This window comes from Lissotriton helveticus, chromosome 7 (genome assembly GCF_964261635.1).
Source record: "Lissotriton helveticus chromosome 7, aLisHel1.1, whole genome shotgun sequence".
NCBI lineage: Eukaryota > Metazoa > Chordata > Amphibia > Caudata > Salamandridae > Lissotriton > Lissotriton helveticus.
Genome location: NC_136068.1, coordinates 1,299,387,462 through 1,299,411,786, shown reverse-complemented (window position 1 = coordinate 1,299,411,786; position 24,325 = coordinate 1,299,387,462). Strand labels below are relative to the sequence as shown.

The 24,325-nt window shown below is 54.2% G+C and overlaps 1 protein-coding gene across 1 annotated transcript in view; it reads left to right on the top strand.

The window, feature by feature from the left end:
- Positions 1-24,325, top strand: part of SRP68 (signal recognition particle 68) — a 344,507-nt gene that overhangs the window by 104,682 nt on the left and 215,500 nt on the right. Inside the window, exon 6 of the mRNA XM_078654565.1 lies at positions 20,036-20,145. Within this exon, the coding sequence (XP_078510691.1) occupies positions 20,036-20,145 (110 nt within the window). The remainder of the gene's footprint in view (positions 1-20,035; positions 20,146-24,325) is intronic.

The following is a 24,325-nucleotide window of genomic DNA, read 5'->3' as shown; positions in this document are numbered from 1 at the left end:
TTTCACAAGCTTTACTTCATTTCGTTTTTAAGAGTAGCCCGCTCCGCTCGGACAGGCTGCAATGCGGAGTTCATTATCTCCCCCCCCCTGTCCTTTCATAAATGTGCAGCCGTCTGCTGTTGTTTGGATCAGCAGACCAGGGGGCAGCTGTCCTCTCCCCCCCCCCCTGCCCCGCTTGTCTTGCCTTCTGCTCCCCTGATTGCACTCGTTTTTTACTTGCCTTCTGCTCCCCTGATTGCACTCGTTTTCTTGCCTTCTGCTTCCCTGATTGTACTTGTTTTTTCTTGCCTTCGGCTCCCCCACTCCATCCATCCATCCCCCCGACTCCATCCATCCCCCCCACTCCATCCATCCCCCCACTCCATTCATCCACCCCCCCACTCCATTCATCCATCCATCCCCCCACTCCATTCATCCATCCCCCCACTCATCCATCCTTCCCCCCACGCTATCCATCCATCCATCCCACTTCATCCATACATCCATCCATCCATCCCACTCCATCCATACATCCATCCATCCATCCCACTCCATCCATCCATCCCACTCCATCCATCCCCCCACTCCATCCATCCCTCCACTCCATCCATCCCTCCACTCCATCCATCCCTCCACTCCATCCATCCATCCCTCCACTCCATCCCTCCACTCCATCCATCCATCCCTCCACTCCATCCATCCCTCCACTCCATCCATCCATCCCTCCACTCCATCCATCCATCCCTCCACTCCATCCATCCATCCCCTCCATCCATCCATCCACTCCATCCATCCCTCCACTCCATCCATCCATCCCCTCCATCCATCCATCCCCTCCATCCATCCTTCCCCCCACGCTATCCATCCATCCATCCCACTTCATCCATACATCCATCCATCCATCCCACTCCACTCCATCCATCCATCCCACTCCATCCATCCATCCCACTCCATCCATCCCCCACTCCATCCATCCCTCCACTCCATCCATCCCTCCACTCCATCCATCCCTCCACTCCATCCATCCCTCCACTCCATCCATCCATCCCTCCACTCCATCCCTCCATCCCTCCACTCCATCCATCCATCCCTCCACTCCATCCATCCCTCCACTCCATCCATCCATCCCTCCACTCCATCCATCCATCCCTCCACTCCATCCATCCATCCCCTCCATCCATCCATCCACTCCATCCATCCATCCCTCCACTCCATCCATCCATCCCCTCCATCCATCCATCCCCTCCATCCATCCATCCCCCCACTCCATCCCCCCACTCCATCCATCCATCCCCTCACTCCATCCATCCCCTCACTCCATCCCCCCACTCCATCCATCCATCCCCCCACTCCATCCATCCATCCCCCCACTCCATCCATCCATCCCCCCACTCCATCCATCCCCCTACTCCCTCCATCCCCCCACTCCCTCCATCCCCCACTCCATCCATCCCCCCACTCCATCCATCCATCCATCCCCCAATCCATCCATCCCCCAATCCATCCATCCCCCAATCCATCCATCCCCCAATCCATCCATCCATCCCCCGCTCCATCCATCCATCCCCCCGCTCCATCCATCCCCCCGCTCCATCCATCCCCCCGCTCCATCCATCCCCCCGCTCCATCCATCCCCCGCTCCATCCATCCCCCGCTCCATCCATCCCCCCGCTCCATCCATCCCCCCACTCCATCCATCCATCCCCCACTCCATCCATCCATCCCCCACTCCATCCATCCATCCCCCCACTCCATCCATCCATCCCCCCACTCCATCCATCCATCCCCCACTCCATCCATCCATCCCCCCACTCCATCCATCCCCCCACTCCATCCCCCCATCCCACTCCATCCATCCATCCCACTCCATCCCCCCACTCCATCCATCCATCCCACTCCATCCATCCCACTCCATCCATCCCACTCCATCCATCCCCTCCATCCATCCATCCCCCCACTCCATCCATCCATCCCCCCACTCCATCCATCCATCCCCCCACTCCATCCATCCATCACCCCACTCCATCCATCCATCACCCCACTCCATCCATCCATCACCCCACTCCATCCATCCCCCCACTCCATCCATCCATCCCCCCACTCCATCCATCCATCACCCCACTCCATCCATCCATCACCCCACTCCATCCATCCATCACCCTACTCCATCCATCCATCACCCACTCCATCCATCCATCCCCCCACTCCATCCATCCATCCCCCCACTCCATCCATCCATCCCCCCACTCCATCCATCCATCCCCCCACTCCATCCATCCCCCTACATCCATCCATCCCCCTCCATCCATCCCCCTCCATCCATCCATCCCCCTCCATCCATCCATCCCCCTCCATCCATCCATCCCCCCACTCCATCCATCCATCCCCCCACTCCATCCATCCATCCCCCCACTCCATCCATCCATCCCCCCACTCCATCCATCCATCCCCCCACTCCATCCATCCATCCCCCACTCCATCCATCCATCCCCCCACTCCATCCATCCATCCCCCACTCCATCCATCCATCCCCCACTCCATCCATCCATCCCCCACTCCATCCATCCATCCCCCACTCCATCCATCCATCCCCCACTCCATCCATCCATCCCCCACTCCATCCATCCATCCCCCACTCCATCCATCCATCCCCCACTCCATCCATCCATCCCCGCACTCCATCCATCCATCCCCGCACTCCATCCATCCATCCCCGCACTCCATCCATCCATCCCCGCACTCCATCCATCTATCCATTCCCCCGAATCCATCCATTCCTCCCCGCCCCACTCTATCCCTCCTCCGCCCCACGCTCTATCCCTCCCCCGCCCCACGCTCTATCCCTCCCCCTCCCCACACTCTATCCCTCCCCACACTTTATCCCTCCCCGCCCCACACTCTATCCCTCCCCGCCCCACACTCTATCCCTCCCCGCCCCACGCTCTATCCCTCCCCGCCCCACGCTCTATCCCTCCCCGCCCCACGCTCTATCCCTCCCCCGCCCCACGCTCTATCCCTCCCCCGCCCCACGCTCTATCCCTCCCCCGCCCCACGCTCTATCCCTCCCCCGCCCCACGCTCTATCCCTCCCCCGCCCCACGCTCTATCCCTCCCCCGCCCCACGCTCTATCCCTCCCCCGCCCCACGCTCTATCCCTCCCCCGCCCCACGCTCTATCCCTCCCCCGCCCCACGCTCTATCCCTCCCCCGCCCCACGCTCTATCCCTCCCCCGCCCCACACTCTATCCCTCCCCCGCCCCACACTCTATCCCTCCCCCGCCCCACACTCTATCCCTCCCCCGCCCCACACTCTATCCCTCCCCCGCCCCACACTCTATCCCTCCCCCGCCCCACACTCTATCCCTCCCCCGCCCCACACTCTATCCCTCCCCCGCCCCACACTCCATCCCTCCCCCGCCCCACACTCCATCCCTCCCCCGCCCCACACTCCATCCCTCCCCCGCCCCACACTCCATCCCTCCCCCGCCCCACACTCCATCCCTCCCCCGCCCCACACTCCATCCCTCCCCCGCCCCACACTCCATCCCTCCCCCGCCCCACACTCCATCCCTCCCCCGCCCCACACTCCATCCCTCCCCCGCCCCACACTCCATCCCTCCCCCGCCCCACACTCCATCCCTCCCCCGCCCCACACTCCATCCCTCCCCCGCCCCACACTCTATCCCTCCCTTGCCCCACACACTATCCCTCCCCCGCCCCACACTCTATCCCTCCCCCGCCCCACACTCTATCCCTCCCCCTCCCCACACTCTATCCCTCCCTCGCCCCACACTCCATCCCTCGCCCTCTTGCCTTGCCTCTATCTCTCATCCTGCCTCTATCTCTCGCCCTCCCTCTATCTATCTATCTATCGCCCTCCCTCTATCTATCTATCGCCCTCACTATCCATCGCATCACCCAGGGGCACCACAACATCACTATGCGCTACCACAGCATCACTGAACGCCACAGCATCACCCGTCGCCGCCACAACATCATCCAGAGCCACCACAGCATCAATCTGTGCAACCATTCAACAACTGATTCAAATATGTTCTCTCAATGTTTCAAACTTTATTACAAATGTCACAATTTTTTTAATATTTCACTTCTGTTCTTGTATTTTCATCACAATTAAATACACTAAACATAATCTTCCAAAAAGTTATTTGCAAAAGTTTAAGCTATTGACAATCATAAATTACAATAACTTTTATTTAAGTATTAATTATTGAAAAAAATACAACCCATTGTTATTTTTACTATTAATACATCTAAGTCATGTAAATACAACACATATTGCATTACAAATGCTATAGGTGTCACGTTTGCAAAAGTTAACACTATTGGCATTGTAAATGACAACGTTATTAATTTCGCTATTTTCAAAACAAAAACATAAATAAAAAATGTGTCATTTACAATACTAATACCTCTAACTTTACTAATGCGAGACCTATTGCATTGCAAATGCTTGTTGTGTTTCATGCCCATCCAGTGTTTCAAAATATGTTTAGAGAGTATTTTTGGTTTTAATTTTATAATGCAAGCATTTATATCTTTTCTCATAGTAGAGCTGAAATTGCTCAGTATTGTTTATTATTGTGCTTATTTTAAATGGTGACCATATCACTGATATGTATTTGTATCTGAAAGAGACCCGTTAGTGATAGATTCCTTACTTCAGAATATCCCCAGGCGTCAGACCAGACCTGGAAAGCTTTCGTCAGCAGTACCCCTGTGCGTCAATTGGCGTCGTCGTACGGCTCCCCGTGCGTTGTTGGCGTCGTATTCGCTGAGATGACGTCACTGGAGCTACTTAGAAGCGCCCACTCGCTCTCACGTCAGTTCTTTCTTTTTCCGTGCCAGCAAGTGCAGATCCGGAGAGAGCGGTACCCCGTCACTTGTTGACTAACTCATTTTTTGTTATCATTTGTGTGTACACTGTACCCTTGGTGTATAGGGATGCCCGGTTTCAAGCTTTGCGAGGCCGGTCAGCGCACGATGTCGCTGACTGACCCGCACCATGAGTGTCTCTTCTGCCTGGGGCGTGACCACGACACCGAGTTGTGCTCCCACTGCCGGGCCATGGCTCCGAAAACTTTGCGGGAGCAGTCCCGAAAGTGGCTGGAGGCCCCAGGTCGTTCCAGGCCCCGGCCCCGCAGGATGTCGAGGGCCCGGTCGCGGAGCAATCACCATCATTCACAGCCTTCGCACCCAGAGTCCGGTAAGGCGAAGCACAAAAAGTCGAAGAAGTGTTGCAGCTCTTTGTCCTCCCCTCGCCAATCGCGGGACGCGGCTGAGGGGGCAGGTGACGCAGCCCCTGCGGCTCCGACGGAGCCTGAGCAGTTACCATTGGTTTACCCACCTTTCCTGGGTCCATCGGCGACTCGGGCCGAATTGCAAGAGTTTGTGTCTGCAATGGCATGTATCTGCGGCCCGCGCAGCCCCGTCGGCACGCCTTCGGGCCCCACCGTTCCGCGTTCCTCGTTGCTGGCTTTGGCCCCGACGATGCAGAGAGGCCTCAGTGACTCCGGCCGTGGCTCCTCGTTCTTGCCTGTGGACCCCGTACGGCCAACATTGCCGATGGCGGCGGCCGCCACCGACTTCTTTTCCGACGTCGGCACGGTGCCGGAGGGATGTTTCCCGACGCCGATCCCAATGGGGGAGTTTAACCCTTTCATTCACCCACGCCCTCGTCCACTTGTGGAGGAAGGGGAGGACTGGGAAGGATTTGAAGACCCTCTCGCAGCACAGTGCGAGCCTGTCCCCGACTGGGATGAGGATGCATAGGCCGGTGGCCCGATTACACTCCGGTGCCTGGTTCACCATCCCCTTTAGGTACTTTGGAGGAGAGTGGTACCTTTTCCACTGTGCTTCGTGGAGCGGCCGAGGCTCTTAACCTCGAGCTCCCTACTGTGGCTGTCCAAATCAACCTACTGATAGAAGTGCTTCGGCCAGCTTCTTCTTCTACAGAACCGCTGTTGCCGTTTAATGATGCACTTAATGATGTGCTTCTGGGCACTAGGTCGAGGCCCAACACAGGGGCCCCTGTGGACAAGGGTGTGGGCCGACGCCATCGCCCGGCCCCGGGCGACCCTGCCATCCTCACCCAGCACCCTACACCTGAGAGTTTGGTGGTTTAGGCCTCGACGTCCCCGAGTGAGTTCCCTTCTGCTCCGCCAGAAAAGGAATCAAAGAAATTGGACCGGGCGACCCTGCCATCCTCACCCAGCACCCTACACCTGAGAGTTTGGTGGTTTAGGCCTCGACGTCCCCGAGTGAGTTCCCTTCTGCTCCGCCAGAAAAGGAATCAAAGAAATTGGAGCAGTTTGGGAAGAAGATTTATTCTTCCGCAAGTTCTGGACTGCGGTCTGTGAACATTGCCTTTCTCGTGGGCCACTATTCCCATTCTGTATGGGATGCGGTTGAGCAGGTGCTGCCTCAGTGTCCGGAGGGGCCCGGACAGTTCTCTCCCGCGCTCTTAAGGAGGGGAGGGATGCGGCCAAGTTCACTATACGTTGTGTGCTTCATACCGCTGATTCGCTGGGTAGGGCGATTTCCACAACGGTGGCCCTACGCCATCATGTCTGGTTTAGGACGACTGGTTTTTCTGCAGATGTCCAGAAACTTTGATGGATATGCCCTTCAGTGGCACTCACCTTTTTGGTGATAAGGCTGATTCCACATTGGAGCGTTTCAAGGACTCCCGAGCCACGGCCAAGTCCTTAGGTGTTTCGGCCACACGTACTCCTTATGCTTCTAACTTCCGTTCCCTTCGTAGCTCCGGTAGGGGCGTCCAAACACGTTCATTTCAGAACAGGCCTGCGCAGCAAAAGTCCCAGCTCAGCAGCGGACGTGGGACTCGCAGAGGCGTGTCACGGGGCCCGCGTGCGGGTCAGTCCACCAACACCCCTGCTGCCTGTGCCTTCACATCTTCTTAGTCTGGTGTTTCAGGCCCACCGGACGCCAGTGGGTGGCAGGATTTGTCATCATCTCCACCACTGGCGCACCATTACATCAGACAGGTGGGTTCTGGAAATTGTTAGAAGGGGCTACCCCCGCCCCTTCGAGTCTACTCCCCCCAGCCATGCCATTGCAGTTCCACCGCATATAGGGGGATCATTTGGCACTTCTCCAGCAAGAAGTTACGGCCCTCTTGGCCAGGGGGTCATCGAGCGCGTTCCGACAACAGAAGTAGGTCGTGGTTGTTACTTCCACTACTTCTTGGTTCCGAAGAAGGGCAAGGATCTACATTCCATCTTAGATCTTCGCAGCGTAAATCGCTTCCTCCGGATGGAGAAGTTCAAAATGCTCACTCTGGCTCAGGTCTTGTCTGCTGTCGACCCACAAGACTGGATGGTGGCACTGGAACTGCAGGACGCTTTCATATTCCCGTCCTGCCAGCCCATCAGCGTTCCCTGCGATTCACGGTGGGCCCCTCGGGTGTTCACAAAAATTATGGCGGTGGTCGCAGCTCATCTGCGCAGATCAGGGGTTTCAGTCTTCCCCTATCTCGACGACTGGTATTTCAAGGCGGGCTCGCCCCAGACAACCTTCACCCAACTGCAGACGCACCTGATTCCCTCCCAGAAGCTCCTCTTCATAGGAGCAGTTCTGAACAGGGCGCGGTTTCGGGTTTATCCTCCTGAACAGCGAGTCCAGGACATTCGGGCTATCATTCCGATCTTTCAGACCTTGTCCTGGATTTCGGTCAGGATGATCTTGAGGCTTCTGGGTCTCATGGCCTTCTGGATCCTGCTGACCAACCTTGCCAGGTGGCATATGCGGGCTCTGCAGTGGGACCTGAAGTTCCAGTGGGCGCAGCATCAGAGAAACCTGTCCAATTACGTCCAGATGTCGGGGGCACTGCACAACAATTGCAGTGGTGGCTCACGAATCAGCATTGGGTCCGCGACAGATCCTTCTCCCTTCCCCAACCAGAGCACACAGTAGTAACGGATGCGTCCCTCCTGGGATGAGGCGGCCACATGGGAGAGGCGGAGATCAGAGACCTCTGGTCTCCGGCGGAGTCCCGGCTCCATATCAACCTTCTGGAGCTTCGGGCGATCCTTCTTGCACTGAAGGAATTCGTTCCCTCTGTCAGGGGGAAGGTAGTGCAGGAGTTCACGGACAACACCACCGCCATGTGGTATTACAACAAACCGGGCGGGGTGGGGTCGTGGACCCTATGTCAGGAGGCTCTGCCCCTCTGGACATGGCTGTAACTTTACAGCATTTCCTTGACGGTTCAACACCTGGCGGGTTCTTTGAAAGCCAGGGCGGACGAACTCAGCCACCGGTGTCTGATGGATCACGAATGGCGTCTTCACTCGGAGGTGGCGCAAGGTCTCTTTCAACAGTACGGAGAGCCTTGGTTAGATCTATTTGCCACAGAAGAGAACTCACAATGTCCGCAGTTCTGCACGTGGAATTTCCAAGGCGGCATTCGCTCGGCTGCGCTTTTCGTCACGAGTAGAGCTGGGGTCTCTTGTACGCCTTTCCGCCTTTACCTCTTATACCTAGAGTGCTGAAGAAAATCAGGGCCGACCTGGCCCCAAGTTATCCTTGTGGCTCCGGACTGGGCTTGAAGAGTTTGGTATCCCGAGCTACTCCGTATGAGCCTGGATCCCCCGATCCGACTGCCCCTGCGGGAGGATCTTCTGTCGCAGCAGCAGGGGACGGTTCTCAACCCGAACCTGTCCAGCCTCCACCTACATGCGTGGAGATTGAGCAGCGACAGTTGATTCCATTTGACTTGCCTCCAGAAGTCTGTGAAGTCATTCTGGCAGCCAGGCGTCCCTCCACTATATCGGTATACGCCTGCAGGTGGAACAAATGAGTGGCATGGTGCACAGCCAAGACTGTGGATCCCCTTTCTGTCCCTCTTTCTGAGGTCCTGTGTTTCTTCTTTCTCTGGTCCGGCAGGGCTCTGCTCTGGGCACTATCAAGGGCTATGTTTGGGCCATTTCAGCCTTTCTGGGGCTTCCAGACCAGCCTTCTCTTTTCAAGTCCCCTGTTGTACAGAGATTCTTAAAAGGCATTACGCATATGTTCCCTCCTGTTCCTTTCATAATGCCTCAGTGGGACTTGAATCTTGTTTTGACTTATCATGGGCGCTCCCTTTGAGCCGCTTCACAATTGTCCTTTATGTCTTCTGACTTCGGAAACTGCCTTCCTCGTGGCTATCACCTCTGCCAGGAGAGTGAGTGAGCTTCAGGCTCTTTCTTGTAAGCATCCTTTTCTGTTGGTTCCTCCGGACAAAGTTGTGCTTCGCACTCGTCCTTCCTTTTTGCCAAAGGTTGTCACTGACTTCCACATCGGGCAGACTATCACCTTGCCCACTTTCTTTCCGCCTCCTTCCAGAGAGGAAGAGCGGGTCCACCGTCTGGACCCAAAACGTGCGCTCTCCTTTTACCTGAATCACACACAAGCATTCCGGGTGGATGACCAGCTCTTTGTTGGCTAGGCAGGCGCCATGAAAGGCCGGGCTGTTTACAAGAGGACTATCTCCCACTGGGTCGTCTTGTGTATCAAGGTCTGTTATTCTATAGCTAACAAGGAACCTCCGGTGGGGCTGCGTGCCCATTCTACCAGGGCGAAGGCAGCTACTACGGCATTGGGACGTGGTGTCCCCCTGCAAGACATCGGTCAGGCTGCCACGTGGGCTTCACTGGACACTTTTACAAAGCATTATTGCCTTGACAGTCGGGTCCGGAGGGACGGCTTCTTTGGCCGTTCTGTTCTCCGTGACTTTCTGGTGTAGTCTTGTTCGCAGACCCACCACCGGGGTTGGTATTGCTGGGGTATCTATTCTAAGGTAAGGAATCTATCACTAACGTGTCTCTTTCCGATGCACAAGTTACTACATGTGTAACGATATATCTCTAAGAGACATTAGTTAGTGATAGATTCCTTACTGCCCCAACCATCCTCCCCGTTCTGGGAACTGATTTCTAGGGTTAAGGTCATCCTTTCGGGCCCTAGTTTCTGTGCACCAGTGGTCAGTATCTTACATGGCTCTGCGTTCCTGTAGCGGAAAGTTGTGTACAGAACTGACGTTAGCGTGCGTGGGCGCGTCCAAGTAGCTCCAGTGAAGTCGTACGCCGACACCTATCGACGTGCTGGGGTACTGCCTACGAAAGCTTTCCGGATCCAGTCTGACGCCTGGGGATATTCTAAGGTAAGGAATTGATCACTAACTAATGTCTCTTACAGATGTATTGTTACACAAGTAGTAACTTGTGCATTTGCTATAATGTACAGGACCTTGTTTAGGATCCATTAAATGATTCACTACAAGAGTCTTATATTTGTCTTGATAAAGATGGTTTAAAAATTGAAGATACCATCTAAACGCGTCAATGCATTTGTCACAAAATTTGTGGAGTTGGCTGGAACCACAGATACTAATACAAGTGGCTATGCATCGAATTTCAGTGTAGATACTGAGCAACACGAATGTGTGTTAGTCTGTTTTCTTCTTTTTTCTTTCTTTTGTTTTAATTGAACAGTGGAAAATATCCTTCTAGCTTCTGTTTGTGATGATGAAATGATATGTTTATGAAATAATTGTCTTGCAAAAAAAGTTGTTTTTAATTGTTTGAGGTCAAGAGGAAGGTACTTCCTTCCTGTTTAAAAGTTTTTTAAAAAATGATTATTTTATACCATAAATTTGTCCATGTTGTATGACTTAATAATTTTCTTGATTTACTGCTATGGGCTTCTAGTTACTTCTCACAAAGGGAGATTGAGGTTGATCTGAGTGCATTGGGTATGAGTGTTGCTTATGTTCGAGGACCAAAGGAGGATTCGTTTTTTTACTTCTCATTGAATTGTGCCAAAGTTTTTTCATCCTGAAAGCTGTTGTGCCTCCAAAGCTTGTGAAGTCGTCCTACATTCAGTAAAGATTCCAGGGCTCCCGTAGAGCAGCAGAGCTGCTCTCCTGCAAGCAGCAGGCACCCCAAGAACTGTGAGGCCACCAAAAGCCCAACGCCACCAAGCACCGCTGCACAAACCCCCCCCCAAGTCGACTAGAAGTAGGTCAACTATGTCGGTGTAGTCTCAAAGCTCTCAAGAGAGAGAGTCCACTTTAGTTTCACCCTTCGTGAACTCCCCAACACTGCCTGCCACCTGGTGTGCTTGCAGGCCCCCCTCAACCGTGAGTGCTCCCTGATGAAAAAACCCAACACTTCTAAGACTCTCTGCAGTCGGCTGGCCAGCCCGAGAAGAAGAGGACCACCTGTGTCCCGACGTCCCCATAGCATCACAAGACCTGAACACTCTGGCTGGTTCAGCCCCACTGGCCTCCCAGTTCAAACCTGCAGCCTCTTTTCCCTCAGAACGATCCCCATTGACTAACATTTGGCACCCGATGCTGTATTGCACCACTATACCTGTCCACCCTAGTGCTGCTGGAGGTGACCTGCTGGTGCTGCCTTAGACCTTGTTCCTTACTCACCTTAAGTCCAGGAGATTGGTCTAGTAAGTCGCTGTACTCTACCTGAATGCTGTACTTGTTTTTCCTCCCATAGGATAGTATTGCAGCTTCTGAAAAATGCACTGTCAACTTTTTAAACTTATAACTATTTCTCTTGCAAAACGCACTTCCCTGATCATATTGATTCTGGGCCCGAATAAATATAAAGATGTCATTTTTAGGTCTCGCCTGGGGAAGCAGCGCGAAAGTGCTGTCGCCAGCGAGATCTATTATCACTGACTTGCCTCCCAAGCGAGACAGGAGATGGGCACGCGCAGGACAGACTGGAAATGTGAACTTGGGGGCCTTTGTGCCCTCCGGAGGCCATTGGCACGCCTCTGCCTCAGATGCTACCACGTAAGTCAATGGGAAAACATGTAACAAGAGAAAGGCTGCAAGTGGGGACTGAGGGACCAGTCTGGCAGAACCCAAAGAGGGGCTTAGCTCTTGAGGGTCTCTGGAACAAGGGTGCATTGTCGGTAGGCTCTGACGTGGGTGTTGGGTTCGGCTGCAGAGGTGTTTTGTCTGGCAGGTAGCTTGCACTCTCAACGATAGCCTCTCTGGTGCTGACGTCCTACATCGGTAGGTCCGTCTTGGCGACGTTGATGTCCGTGCTGGACACTAAACCAGCCTTGGCTGCAGCAAGGGCTCTGGTACCCCGAGTGTTAGTGCAGCATGGTTCCTGCGGGTCCTGGTGTTTCTAAACTTGGTAGGGAGACTAATCCTACCTCCTGGAGCACAGAGACCTCCTCCTGGGATGCTGCTTCCTCGCTAGACCAGAGGGTCAACAGAACGGTGTACCAGGTTGATGCGGTCAGTGCCTGCAGGCTGCACGGAGCTGGCTCCTCCACTTCAAGGGAGATGCTGGCCGATTTGTGAAGTACTGGCAGCCCTCCGAGGCTTTTGGAGGATGCACCGCTGCAGGACAAGTCGGGTCTTTGCAATTGTCAGGACAGGAGTAGGCAGGCAGGGTTTGGCGCCACAGCTAGTCTACAGTTTTTGTGTTCTTTGGCTTATACTTTGTCCTTCTTCTTTAGTCAGGTGAATCTGAGTTCCTGTTGTCAATGGGCCACCTAAATACTCACTTTAGGGGCATTGAGGGAAGTGAAAGGTAGTAGCCAATACGCTACTTACCCTTGGGGTCACTGCACCCCCTTTATGACCACTTCCTGTGGGGATTGGACATAACCCTGATCTAAAGTTCCTAATTCCACCAAAAACAAGATGGTGAAATCCTTCTTTTGTGGAGCTCATCCGTGAGACCACCTTGGGGATGTGACTAGCCTGGTGGTGCAACATGCCTATTTGCATAGCTAATTTCCCACCTGTCCTAGGGCCTCAAGATGGGGCATCATACCGGTCTGCGTTGCATACCAAAGGCAGCAGGGGCTTTGAAGCCCCTAGCCTTCTAATGCTAAATCACGAGCCATCCCACTGGAGGAGATGGAAACACCTTCCTCCGGAGCAGGCATTGTTTCTGGCTTTAGAGAGCATAGGCTCTCATGTTCAGGGGGTCAAAAACATGTCTGTGGTGGCAGGCTGGATGATATCAGCTAGCCAGCACACTAAATAGTGGTATGTTTTTCAAGGGGCACCTCTAAGTTACCCTCTGGGTGCATGTCATAATAAATCTTGTACTGGCAACAGTACAGATGTATCTGAAAGAGACACGTTAGTATTAGATTCCTTACCTTAGAATATCCCCAGGCGTCAGACTGGAGCCGGAATTTTTTTGCGTAGCAGTACCCTTGCGCGTCGGTAGGCGTCGTCTGCGGCTCCGTGTCCGTCGTCGGCGTCGTGATATTGTTGTCGGAGTACTTAGACGCCGCCTACGCGTGCTGACGTCAGTTCTTCCTTTTTCTGCGTCAGCAGCGCAGATCCGGAAAAAGTGGTACCTTAGTCACTTTTTGACTAAATCTTTTTGATCGTCCTTTTTCGAGTCTTCGACTCCGAAACGGTGCCGATAGGGATGCCTGGTTTTAAGCCCTTTGAGGATTGCGACCGGCTGATGTCGGTAACGGACCCTCACCGTCGGTGTCTCCACTGTCTCTGCGTCGACCACGACGACGAGGCCTGTTCCGACTGCCGGGCCCTAACTTCGAAGGCTAGACGGGAGCGGTCCCGTAAGCGACTCGAACTCCGGCAGTCGGCCCCGCGCCAAGAGAGGTCCCGGTCCGGACGGAGGTCGAGGGACCGGTCGCGGGAGCGGAGCCATCATAGCTCCGGGAGTCGACATCACTCCTCAGGGTCGAAGTCGTCCGGTAAGCACAAGAAGTCGAAGAGACGTCATCGCTCTTCCGACTCTCCCAGACGCTCGCGTGACGCGGCAGGGGGTTCAGGTGGCACCACCCACGCGGCTCCGACGGAGTCGCAGGCGCCGCGTCCGGCTTCATAGCCTCCGGTCCCTGGGCCTAACGCGACGCCGGGGGAGATCGAGCGGTTCCTCATGGCCATGAGGTCCCTCTCTCCTCCGACGGGCTCCGCGGCGCCTTCGGGCCCAGCGGTCCCTTCTGGGGGTCCTAGCGGGTCGGGGGCTTCGGTCCCGACGCCGTCGGGTGCTTCGGCTCCGACGCCGCCGGCGCGCCTTCGGGCCCGGCGCCGCAGGGCCCCGCTGGTTCCGGATCCGGGTCGGCGCTGGTGGATTTAACGACCTCCCCGACGCCTCCCTCGACCTGGTTCCAGAGCGGCGCCGCTGGGCGCCGCTTCAGACGCCGTTCAGGGAGTTTACTTTCCATGAACCGGCCCCATCCTTTGCTAACCCTAAGTACCAGGAGATAGGTGATGAGGAGGATTGGGAGGGGTCTGCAGACCCTCTGGCACGTGAATGCCAGTCTCAGGAGTACTGGGCAGGTGAACTTGGGGAGGCCAGTGGTATAGACACTTCGCCTGACACTGGCTTTGTCTCGCCTCCTACCGTGGCTACGGAGGAGGGGGCAACCTATAGTGTGGTGTTGATGAGGGCAGCCAAGGCCTTGGGCCTTGAGCTCCCCGTCGCGGCCGTGAGGACTAACCTCCTCACGGAGGTCCTTAAGCCACAGTCATGCTCAGCCTAGCCTCTGCTGCCGTTTAACAAGGCCTTAACCGACGTTCTTTTGGGCACTTGGTCCAAGCCCGCTACGGGTTCGCCCGTAGATAGGAACGTGGCCAGACGCCACCGCCCGGCCCCGGGCGACCCATGTTCCCTGTCTACCCACCCCACCCCCGAGAGCCTGGTCATCCAGGCCTCCAATTCCCAGACCGCATTTCCGTCGGCTCCGCCGGACAGGGAATCCAAGAGGTACGAGCAGTACGGTAAAAATATCTTCTCATCCCTTAGTCTGGCACTGCGGTCTTCCAACACCGCATGCCTCTTGGGCCGCTACACCCGCTCCCTGTGGGATACGGTTGCGGAAGTGCTGCCAGAGTGTCCGTTGGAGGTACGGGCCAAACTCGGCCAAGCCCTTGTGGAGGGCCGGGATGCAGCCAGATATTCTATCCGGTGTGGACTGGATACCACCGACTCACTAGGTAGAGCGATGGCAACTACGGTGGCGGTCAGACGTCACGCCTGGTTGAGGTCCGCCAACTTTTCGGCCGATGTCCAAAACACACTGATGGACATGCCGTTTGATGGCCGTCGCCTTTTTGGCGACAAGGTGGACCATGCGCTTGAGCGCTTTAAGGACTCCAGGGCTACGGCCAAGTCCTTGGGCCTCTTGGCCCCACGCCAGCAATCGGCTGCCTTTCCTTCCTTTCGTGGCCACGGAAGGGGTGTACCCACACGTGCTGCCAGCCACGCTCCGCAGGGTAATACCCAACGTAGTGGCAGCCGTGGAAACCGCCGTGGCGGCGGTCGGGGCCAACGGCGAGGTCAGTCCACACCTTCCCCCGCAGCATCCGCCTCAAAACCCTCCTAGTCCGTGCTTTCAGGCCCATGTGCCGCCAGTGGGGGGGCAGGGTTCGCCATCACCTCCTACACTGGCGCACCGTCACATCGGACAGGTGGGTGCTGCAGATCGTCCGAAGGGGCTACTCCCTCCCCTTCGAGGAGACTCCTCCAGCCATGCCACCGCAGAACCACCGTGTATCGGGGGATCATTTGCGACTTCTGCAGGAGGAAGTTACGGCCCTCTTGGCCAAGGGGGCCATCGAGCGCGTTCCTGGGCCAGAAGTAGGGTGTGGTTGCTACTCCCACTACTTTCTGGTACCCAAGAAGGGCAAAGGGGGCCTGCGCCCTATCTTGGACCTACGGAACGTCAACGGCTTCCTCTGGAAGGAGAAGTTCAAAATGCTGACACTGGCTCAGGTCTTGGCTGCCCTGGACCCAGGAGACTGGATGGTAGCGTTGGACTTGCAGGACGCTTATTTTCCACATCCCCGTCCTGCCGGCCCACCGGTGCTACCTGCGGTTCACGGTTGGCCACGAGCACTTTCAGTATACCGTGCTCCCCTTCGGCCTTACCAGCGCCCCACGGGTGTTCACAAAGGTGATGGCGGTGGTCGCAGCTCATCTGCGCAGGTTAGGGGTTTCAGTCTTCCCCTACCTCGACGACTGGTTGTTGAAGGCGGGCTCGCCCCAGACAGTCGTCAGCCACCTCCAGACTACGGCAGATCTCCTGCACCGGCTGGGGTTCTCCATCAATGTGCCAAAGTCACACCTGTGCCCCTCTCAGAAGCTCCTCTTCATCGGAGCGGTTCTCGACTCGGCGCGGTTTCGGGTTTATCCGCCCGAACAGCGGGTCCGGGATATTCAGGCTCTGATTCCCATCTTTCAGCCGTTATCCCGGGTCTCGGTCAGGTTGACGCTGCGGCTTCTGGGGCTGATGGCCTCCTGCATCCTACTGGTGCATCATGCCAGGTGGCGGATGCGGGCTCTGCAGTGGGACCTGAAGTTTCAGTGGGCCCAGCATCAGGGTAACTTGTCCGACCACGTCCTGACCTCGGAGGGCACTGCGAGACAGCTGCAGTGGTGGCTCACGGACTGCGATTGGGTCAGCGGCAGATCCCTCTCCCTTCCCCAACCGGAGCACGTAGTTGTGACGGATGCGTCCCTCTAGGGCTGGGAGGCCACATGGGAGATGGGGAGATCAGAGGCCCGGCTCCACATCAACCTGTTGGAGTTACGGGCGATTCGTCTAGCACTGAAGGCATTCCTTCCCTCTGTCCGGGGGAGTGTAGTGCAGGTGTTCACGGACAACACCACCACCATGTGGTACTGCAACAAACAGGGCGGGGTGGGGTCGTGGACCCTTTGCCAGGAGGCTCTGCGCCTCTGGCAATGGCTGGAACGCCAGGGCGTGACCCTGGTGGCTCAACACCTGGCAGGTTCTCTGAATGCCAGGGCGGACGAGCTCAGCCGTCGGTGCATGATGGATCACGAATGGCGTCTGAACTCGGACGTGGCGCAAGGCCTCTTTCAGCAATGGGGAGGGCCTTGGTTAGATCTATTCGCCACCGAAGAGAACGGGCAATGTCATCAGTTCTGCGCGTTTAATTTCCAAGGCGTCACTCGCTCGGAGACGCTTTTCGTCGCGAGTGGAGTTGCGGTCTATTGTACGCCTTTCCGCCTATACCACTTCTGCCCAGAGTGCTGAAGAAGATCAAGCGCGACCGGGCCCAAGTCATCCTTGTGGCTCCGGACTGGGCACGAAGGTACTGGTATCCAGAGCTACTCAGTATGTCAGTCGATCCCCCGGTTCGTCTGCCTCTTCGGGAGGACCTTCTGTCGCAGCAGCAGGGGACGGTCCTCCACCCGAACCTGTCCAGTCTCCACCTCCATGCTTAGAGATTGAGCGGCGACAGTTGAGGCCATTTAACTTGCCTCCTGAAGTCTGTAATGTCATTCTGGCAGCCAGGCGTCCCTCCACAAAAACTGTATACGCCTGCAGGTGGAACAGATTTGTGGCATGGTGCACAGCAAAGGCTGTGGATCCTCTTGCTGCCCCTCTCTCTGAGGTTCTTCTCTTCCTTCTTTCTCTTGCCCAGCAGGGCTCTGCTCTGGGCACTATCAAGGGCTACTTTTCTGCCCTTTCAGCCTTTCTGAGGCTGCCTGATCAACCTTCTTTGTTCAAGTCCCCTATTGTAAATAGATTTCTAAAAGGCATCACACACATTCCCTCCTGTTCCGTTTGTGATGCCTCAGTGGGACTTGAACCTTGTTCTTACATTTCTGATGTGCGCTCCCTTTGAGCCACTTCACAACTGTCCTCTCCGCCTTCTTACTCTGAAGACTGCTTTCCTGGTTGCCATCACCTCTGCCAGGAGAGTGAGTGAGCTCCAGGGCCTTTCTTGTACTCCACCTTTCCTTTCTGTCCATCCGGACAAAGTTGTGTTGCGTACTAAGCCATCTTTCCTGCCCATGGTTGTCACAGCCTTCCACATCGGGCAGTCTATCACCTTGCCAACCTTCTTTCCGCCGCCGCATCCCTCTAAAGAGGAAGAGCGGCTCCACCGTCTGGACCCAAAACGTGCGCTCTCGTTCTATTTAGATCGCACACGCCAGTTCTGGGTGGATGACCAACTCTTTGTTGGTTACGTAGGCGCTAAGAAGGGGAAGGCAGTGCACAAGAGGACCATCTCCCGGTGGATCATCTTGTGTATGCAGGCATGTTACTCCTTGGCTAAGAAGGAACCCCCTGTTGGATTGCGGGCTCATTCCACCCGAGCCACGGCGACTACAACTGCCCTGGGCCGGGGAGTGCCCTTGCAAGACATCTGTCAGGCAGCTACGTGGGCATCGCTGCACACGTTTGCAAGACACTACTGCCTGGACAGCCAAGTCCGGAGGGATGTCCTCCAGGACTTTCTGGTTGCTGGGGTATCTATTCTAAGGTAAGGAATCTAATACTAACGTGTCTCTTTCAGATGCACAAGTTACTACTTGTGTAACGATATATCTGTAAGAGACATTAGTTAGTATTAGATTCCTTACCGACCCACCCATCCTCCCCGTTCTGAAAACCGATATCTAGGGTTAGGGTTCTCCCCTTTCAGGGCCCTAGTTTCAATGGCACCAGTGTTGGTTTTTAACATGGCTCAGCGTTTCTGGCGCAGAAAAGCTGTGTCTAAGAACTGACGTCAGCACGCGGAGGCGGCGTCTAAGTACTCCGACGACGTCATCACGGCGCCCACTATGCCGACAACGGACGCGGAGCCGCAGACGACGCCTACCGACGCGCAAGGATACTGCTACGCAAAAAAATTCCGTATCCAGTCTGACGCCTGGGGATATTCTAAGGTAAGGACTCTAATACTAACTAATGTCTCTTACAGATATATCGTTACACAAGTAGTAACTTGTGCATTAAGACAAGGTGTTTGATACCAAACACCAAAGGTTTCATCATGTAGCTGGGGAACTCGTAATAACCAGTACCTAGTACATATACTTAAAATGGCTTCCCTGTTCACTTGTACCATCTGGTAATTGAACTAGACCTCACAGGGGCATACCTGCTCATGCAGATATGCTGACAAATGTAATATAATGCACCCTGCCTTAGGGCTACAAGGCCTGCTGTTGGAACTACTTATATATATTACATGCAGTGACTTTGGTATGGCACACAGTGAGTGTGCCATGTTATGTTTTCACTCATAGTTTGCACCATGACACACGGTCTGCAGTGGCAGACTGCATGCAATTTGATTGGGGGTCCCTTAGGGTGGCAAAATGCATACTGCAGCCCTTTGCCCCCCCCCCCCCCCTTTGGTACCCATGCCCTAGGTATCAGCCGTACTACTTACTAGGGACTTATAGGGGTGCTAAAGTGTGTACCAATTAGGCCATTTGACCTTGTTTTTAGGGAAAGAGCACAGCCAATGGGTTCTGGTTAGCAGGGACCTAGCCCACATCAGTCGAAAAACATCAATACCAGTGACAAAAAGTGTGGGTGACCAGGACAAAAAGGGGCAGTTTATTACAGGCACTGTCTGATCAACTGCGCCATAATAATTGGGCATATGCTGACTAGCTCTTAAATGTATATTCCCTTGGCTACAGGTAAGCCAGTCTGTGAAGGCTTTGAAAGAAAACTACTTTTTAGTGCCTCTGCATAACAGTCCTTCATTCGCAGTCACACTGGGTGGGAAGCCCAGAGTAAGGGAGTGGGAATATAACGAGGATAGAATGCAAGATTTACTGAAAATGCTTCCTAAACTATGAATTGTCAAGGGTTGAAACACATTATGATACATATGGAAAGGAGCATCTAGTTCCATATTCAGCCCTGTAATCAGGATGGAAAGAAAAGACCACAGAATGCATGCAGATTGGTTACTAATGGATAAAATTAAGATAATCATAGGTACAATTTTCCATGTAAGCATACAGTGTTGGAAGCCTCGAAACAAAAGTAATCTAATGTGAACTGTGAAAGAAGAGGGCCTTGTAGGTTAGGGAGGTAAGTTGTGTTTAAAAGGAAATTGTGAAGCTAGTTCAGGTGCTGACATTCCTAGAAAGCGATAAGCAGATTGGCCAAAGGGCAAGTTGATTGTTTGACTGATGACCTTTTTGTAAATTTTGAGTCCAGTTTTGGGTGCTGCTGTATTGCACAGATTAAAATGCTCATTCTAAAGCATAGTGTTCCTTCTCTTCTTAGGACTATTTATGAGAAACTGGCCAATGCTTTCACTGAGGAGCAGGCAGTGCTGTACTCGCAGCGTGCAGAGGAGATTGCACCGAACATGCGCTACTGTGCCTACATGATCGGTAAGAGCTGGAATGATGGCCTCCCCAGGGTTTTTAAGGAAGTGGTTTCTCATGAAGACCTTTAAAGCCCATGGTGCCAGAGCACATTTTTGTGATACTTTGCCTCCTACCCCATGCTACCTTTCAATCCTCCTGTGCTCTGGGTATTTGGTTGGGTCACTTGCTACATTCAGTACTAGGATGACAGCCACCCAGGAAATCAAAATACATACATTTGATCAATTAGCTGCAGATTGTGTATAATGTATCACTGGGAGTTGGACTTTCAGGCATTAACATTTGTGACCTGCAGGTTAAATGCAGTTGTTTTGTGTGTGTAATTCAGCACACTGATTTAGTCTGCTGACCCTATGAAATAGTACTTTAAATTCTTTGAAATATTACTACCTGGGTGGGGGGTGTTCTGTAAAGGAGCTAAATCCTGCTTAATGGAAACAAATGTCCGCCCCTACAATCGGCAATCTGCGATCTTCCCAGTAGAGGGTTCAAACCCCTCAGTGGCAGAAGAATCAATATCAACAGGGGCAGCAGAAGTCAAAGTACAGAGGCAGGCGTTCCTCAAGAGGTGGAAAGGAAAAGGGACAAAGGATTAACAATGCTGCCTTACAGTCTATTTTGGCAGCCATCTTGAACAGCAGCAGCAATAGCAAAAAAAAGGTATTTACATCACCACACTCGAGTGCATTGTTTACCTCATCTGTTACCCTACACTAAGAGCTGGACTCTTTGAGACTAATGTCATTCACAGCGCACTTTTACATATCTATGCACCTAATCCCCCTGGTGATAGAGTGTATACCTTTATAGCAGTACTATACTCCTATGTGTACCTGGGAGTGTATGCCTTTATCGCAGTATTATACTTCTAAGTGTACCTTTGATATTTCTACCTGCATCTAACTCACCCTGCACCGATTGCCACCTCATTCATTCATTTCTGGCTGCGCATTAGCGTCACTTGACGCACTAACTTGCTGTGGGCATATGTATTGTGTTACACTATTTCGGTAGTATTATACGCTTGCATCTATCTGCGATCCGGCACATCTCTTCTGCTCACTCTCCCACACCCACCCTACGCCTTACTTCCTACGGATCTTTATAACATTTTGTCTGCATCTATCTGCGATCCGGCACATCTCTTCTGCTCACTCTCCCACACCCGCCCTACGCCTTCCTAAGATGGATCACTGCGGCAAGCACACATATAAAATAATCTACCCACCCACACTCACAAAAAAAGCCGCTAAACGCTTCAAACACAACTTCCTGAGGTCCCACCCTGAAACACCCTTTGCCGATACCTACTTCTCTCCGGTAAATGGATCCCTGAACACTGATATTATCTTCCACACCGCACGCAGAGCTCAATGGAGAAAAGCTTTCCTTGCCTTACTCAACGTCGCCACCACCAGGAAATCCGCCCATGGACTCTCACTTTCCATCGCACCATCCAAACTCTTCCCGGGCAGCACCGCCATTACTATTTACAACAACGGGACTATTCTAATGCAATCCACATACAGGAACCTGGAATTACTTGACAACCTGTTCCCCACTTTCAAAGAGCAGCTCTCCAATCGTCGGCCCTCCACACATACCCCAATCCAACTGAACCAGAACTCCTCACATCCAACTAACGTCTCAGAACAACCCACCGCCTCTGACCCTCACAACCCGACTCTATGCCATCCCAAATCCCCCCTCAATATCGCCACCCCCGCCACTCCCTACACTCCCGCCGCACCTAGCTCCCCCTCCAACAGTGCCCTCTCTCCCCCCACTCCCTGCTCCCCCCCTCCGGGCCCCCACTCCTCCCTCAACATCTCCCCCCCTACTCTCTGCACTCAAACAACTCCTGACATACACCCCTCCCAGAACGACCCACCGCCGCTGACCCGCACAACCTGACGCTATGCCATCCCAAATACCCCCCAAATCTCTCCATCCCCACCACTACCTACACTCCCGCCGCACCTAGCTCCCCCTCTAGCCATGACCTCTCCCCCCCCCACTCCCTGCCCCCCCCCCTCCTGGCCCCCACCCCACCCTCAACATCTCCCCCCCTACTCTCTGCACTCATATAACTCCTGTCATACACTCCTCCCTCAACATATCCCCCCCCACTCCCTGCTCTCCCGCCACTCCTAGCCTTCACTCCTCCCTAAACAGCACTCCCCCCATTCTCGGCGCTCAACCCACTCCAGACCTACACCCCTCCCTCTACATCTCCCTCCCCCTCCCCCACTCAAACGACTCCTGTCATACACTCCTTCCGCAACATCTCCCACCCCCACTCCCTGCACTCCCGCCACGCCTAGCCTTCACCCCTCCCTCAACTGCGCCCCCCCCCTATTCTCGGCACTCAATCCTGTCCAGACCTACACCCCACCCTCAACATCGCCTCCCCCACCCCCTGCACCCTCGCTACTCCAAGACTCCACTCCTCCCTCAACAGTTCACTCCCCACCCTTAGCTCCCCCTCCACTCCTGGACCCCACTCCCCCCTCAACATCTCCCCCCCCACTCTCACTCCCTATTACTACACCTGCCCTCCTGCAACGACCAGTCTCCACTCGTCCCGCAGCTGTATCACTCCTCCTGTCACTGATTACCCTTCCAATGACCCTAACCCCATCCCCAACGGCACGCTGGACACAATCATGACCGCCCTCCTCCAAGTGAAAGAAGAGCTCCACTCGCTCAAAGGGTTACTCCTCACGCACACCGTCCATCCCCCCCTCACCACCACGTCTCAACGAATTTTCAACTCCCCCCACATCCTAGGCACCCCTTACATGGGACTTCTATCCCCTCTCGCAATACCTCCTACAGGCCTAAGCGCACTATCAAGACACATCCTAATCGCTCCTTGCATTGGACCTCTATCCCCTCTCGCAATACCGCCAACCGCCCCCAGCGCGCAATCAAGACTCTCTCGGACCGCGACATACACACCCTACTCAGCACATATGTCCCGGCAACCCAAAACAGCTTAACCAACACGCACATGTCCATTTCTACGATTCTCTCCAACCCCAGTAGGCACCCCACGTATAGCAACAGAGGCTCTGTTCCCAACAACCTCACTAAAGTCCCTCTCACTACGGAACCCTCCACCTCCCCCTGCACCCCCAGTCTCAAATGCACACTTCTCAACTGTAGATCGGCCCAAAAACACTCGACGGAGGTCGCTGACCTCATCCTGGCTAGGAACCTTGACCTGGCCATACTAACTGAAACATGGTTAACCGAATCCTCCAATCCTATCATGGATATCCTAGTCCCCCCCAACTACTACATCACTAGACTTGACAGGCCCAACAAGACAGGTGGCGGAATCGCCTGCATTTACAAGAGCAACCTCTCTATTAATAAAGTCACCGCCCCTTCTCTTACCTCCTGTGAATACTTCTGCCTTGATGTCACCAGTGAGAACAAACCTGTATGCTCGTTACACATCATGTACTACCCCCCGGGGGACAACCTCGTCTTCTCCCAACAACTCATGGACACAATATCAATCAACGCAGGACGGCTACACACACAAATTTACCTTGGTGACTACAATCTCCATTGGAATGATTGCAGTGACGCAGTAGTTAACAGCCTCAAAAGTTTCCTTACCGCTTCTGATCTCACTCAAATTTGCAACACCCCGACACACGACAAAGGCTCGATCCTCGACCTGGTCATTTCCAAAGAAGGCACCACTAAACTCGACTCAATACAACCTTGTGACTGGTCAGACCACCATATTATCACATTCCTCATCAAGGAAAAAGTAAAACTCATCCCGGTGCAATACGCCATGCCCAAAGTCTGGAAAAGAGACATGAGGAAACTCAATCCAAACTCTCTACCCCCTAACAGCTGCAATCTCCTACTCCCCCTACCGACACTTCTGACGTTCAGGACCTAACTGACCACTATCTCAACTCCATGGCCACAATAATCAATGAGGCCGCTCCAATGCAATTGAAAAGAGTATCCGCTAAGATATCCAACCCCTGGTACAACGGGAGTCTCAATGAAGAGAGACGGGCTATGCGATCGGCAGAGCGTACCTGGAGATCAATTCCCTTGACATTGCATCTCAAAACTCTTAGGAAAAAGAGGAATGCATACTTCAGGAAAATAAAACGCTCAAAGTCAGAGTTCTTCAGAATCCAGCTAGACC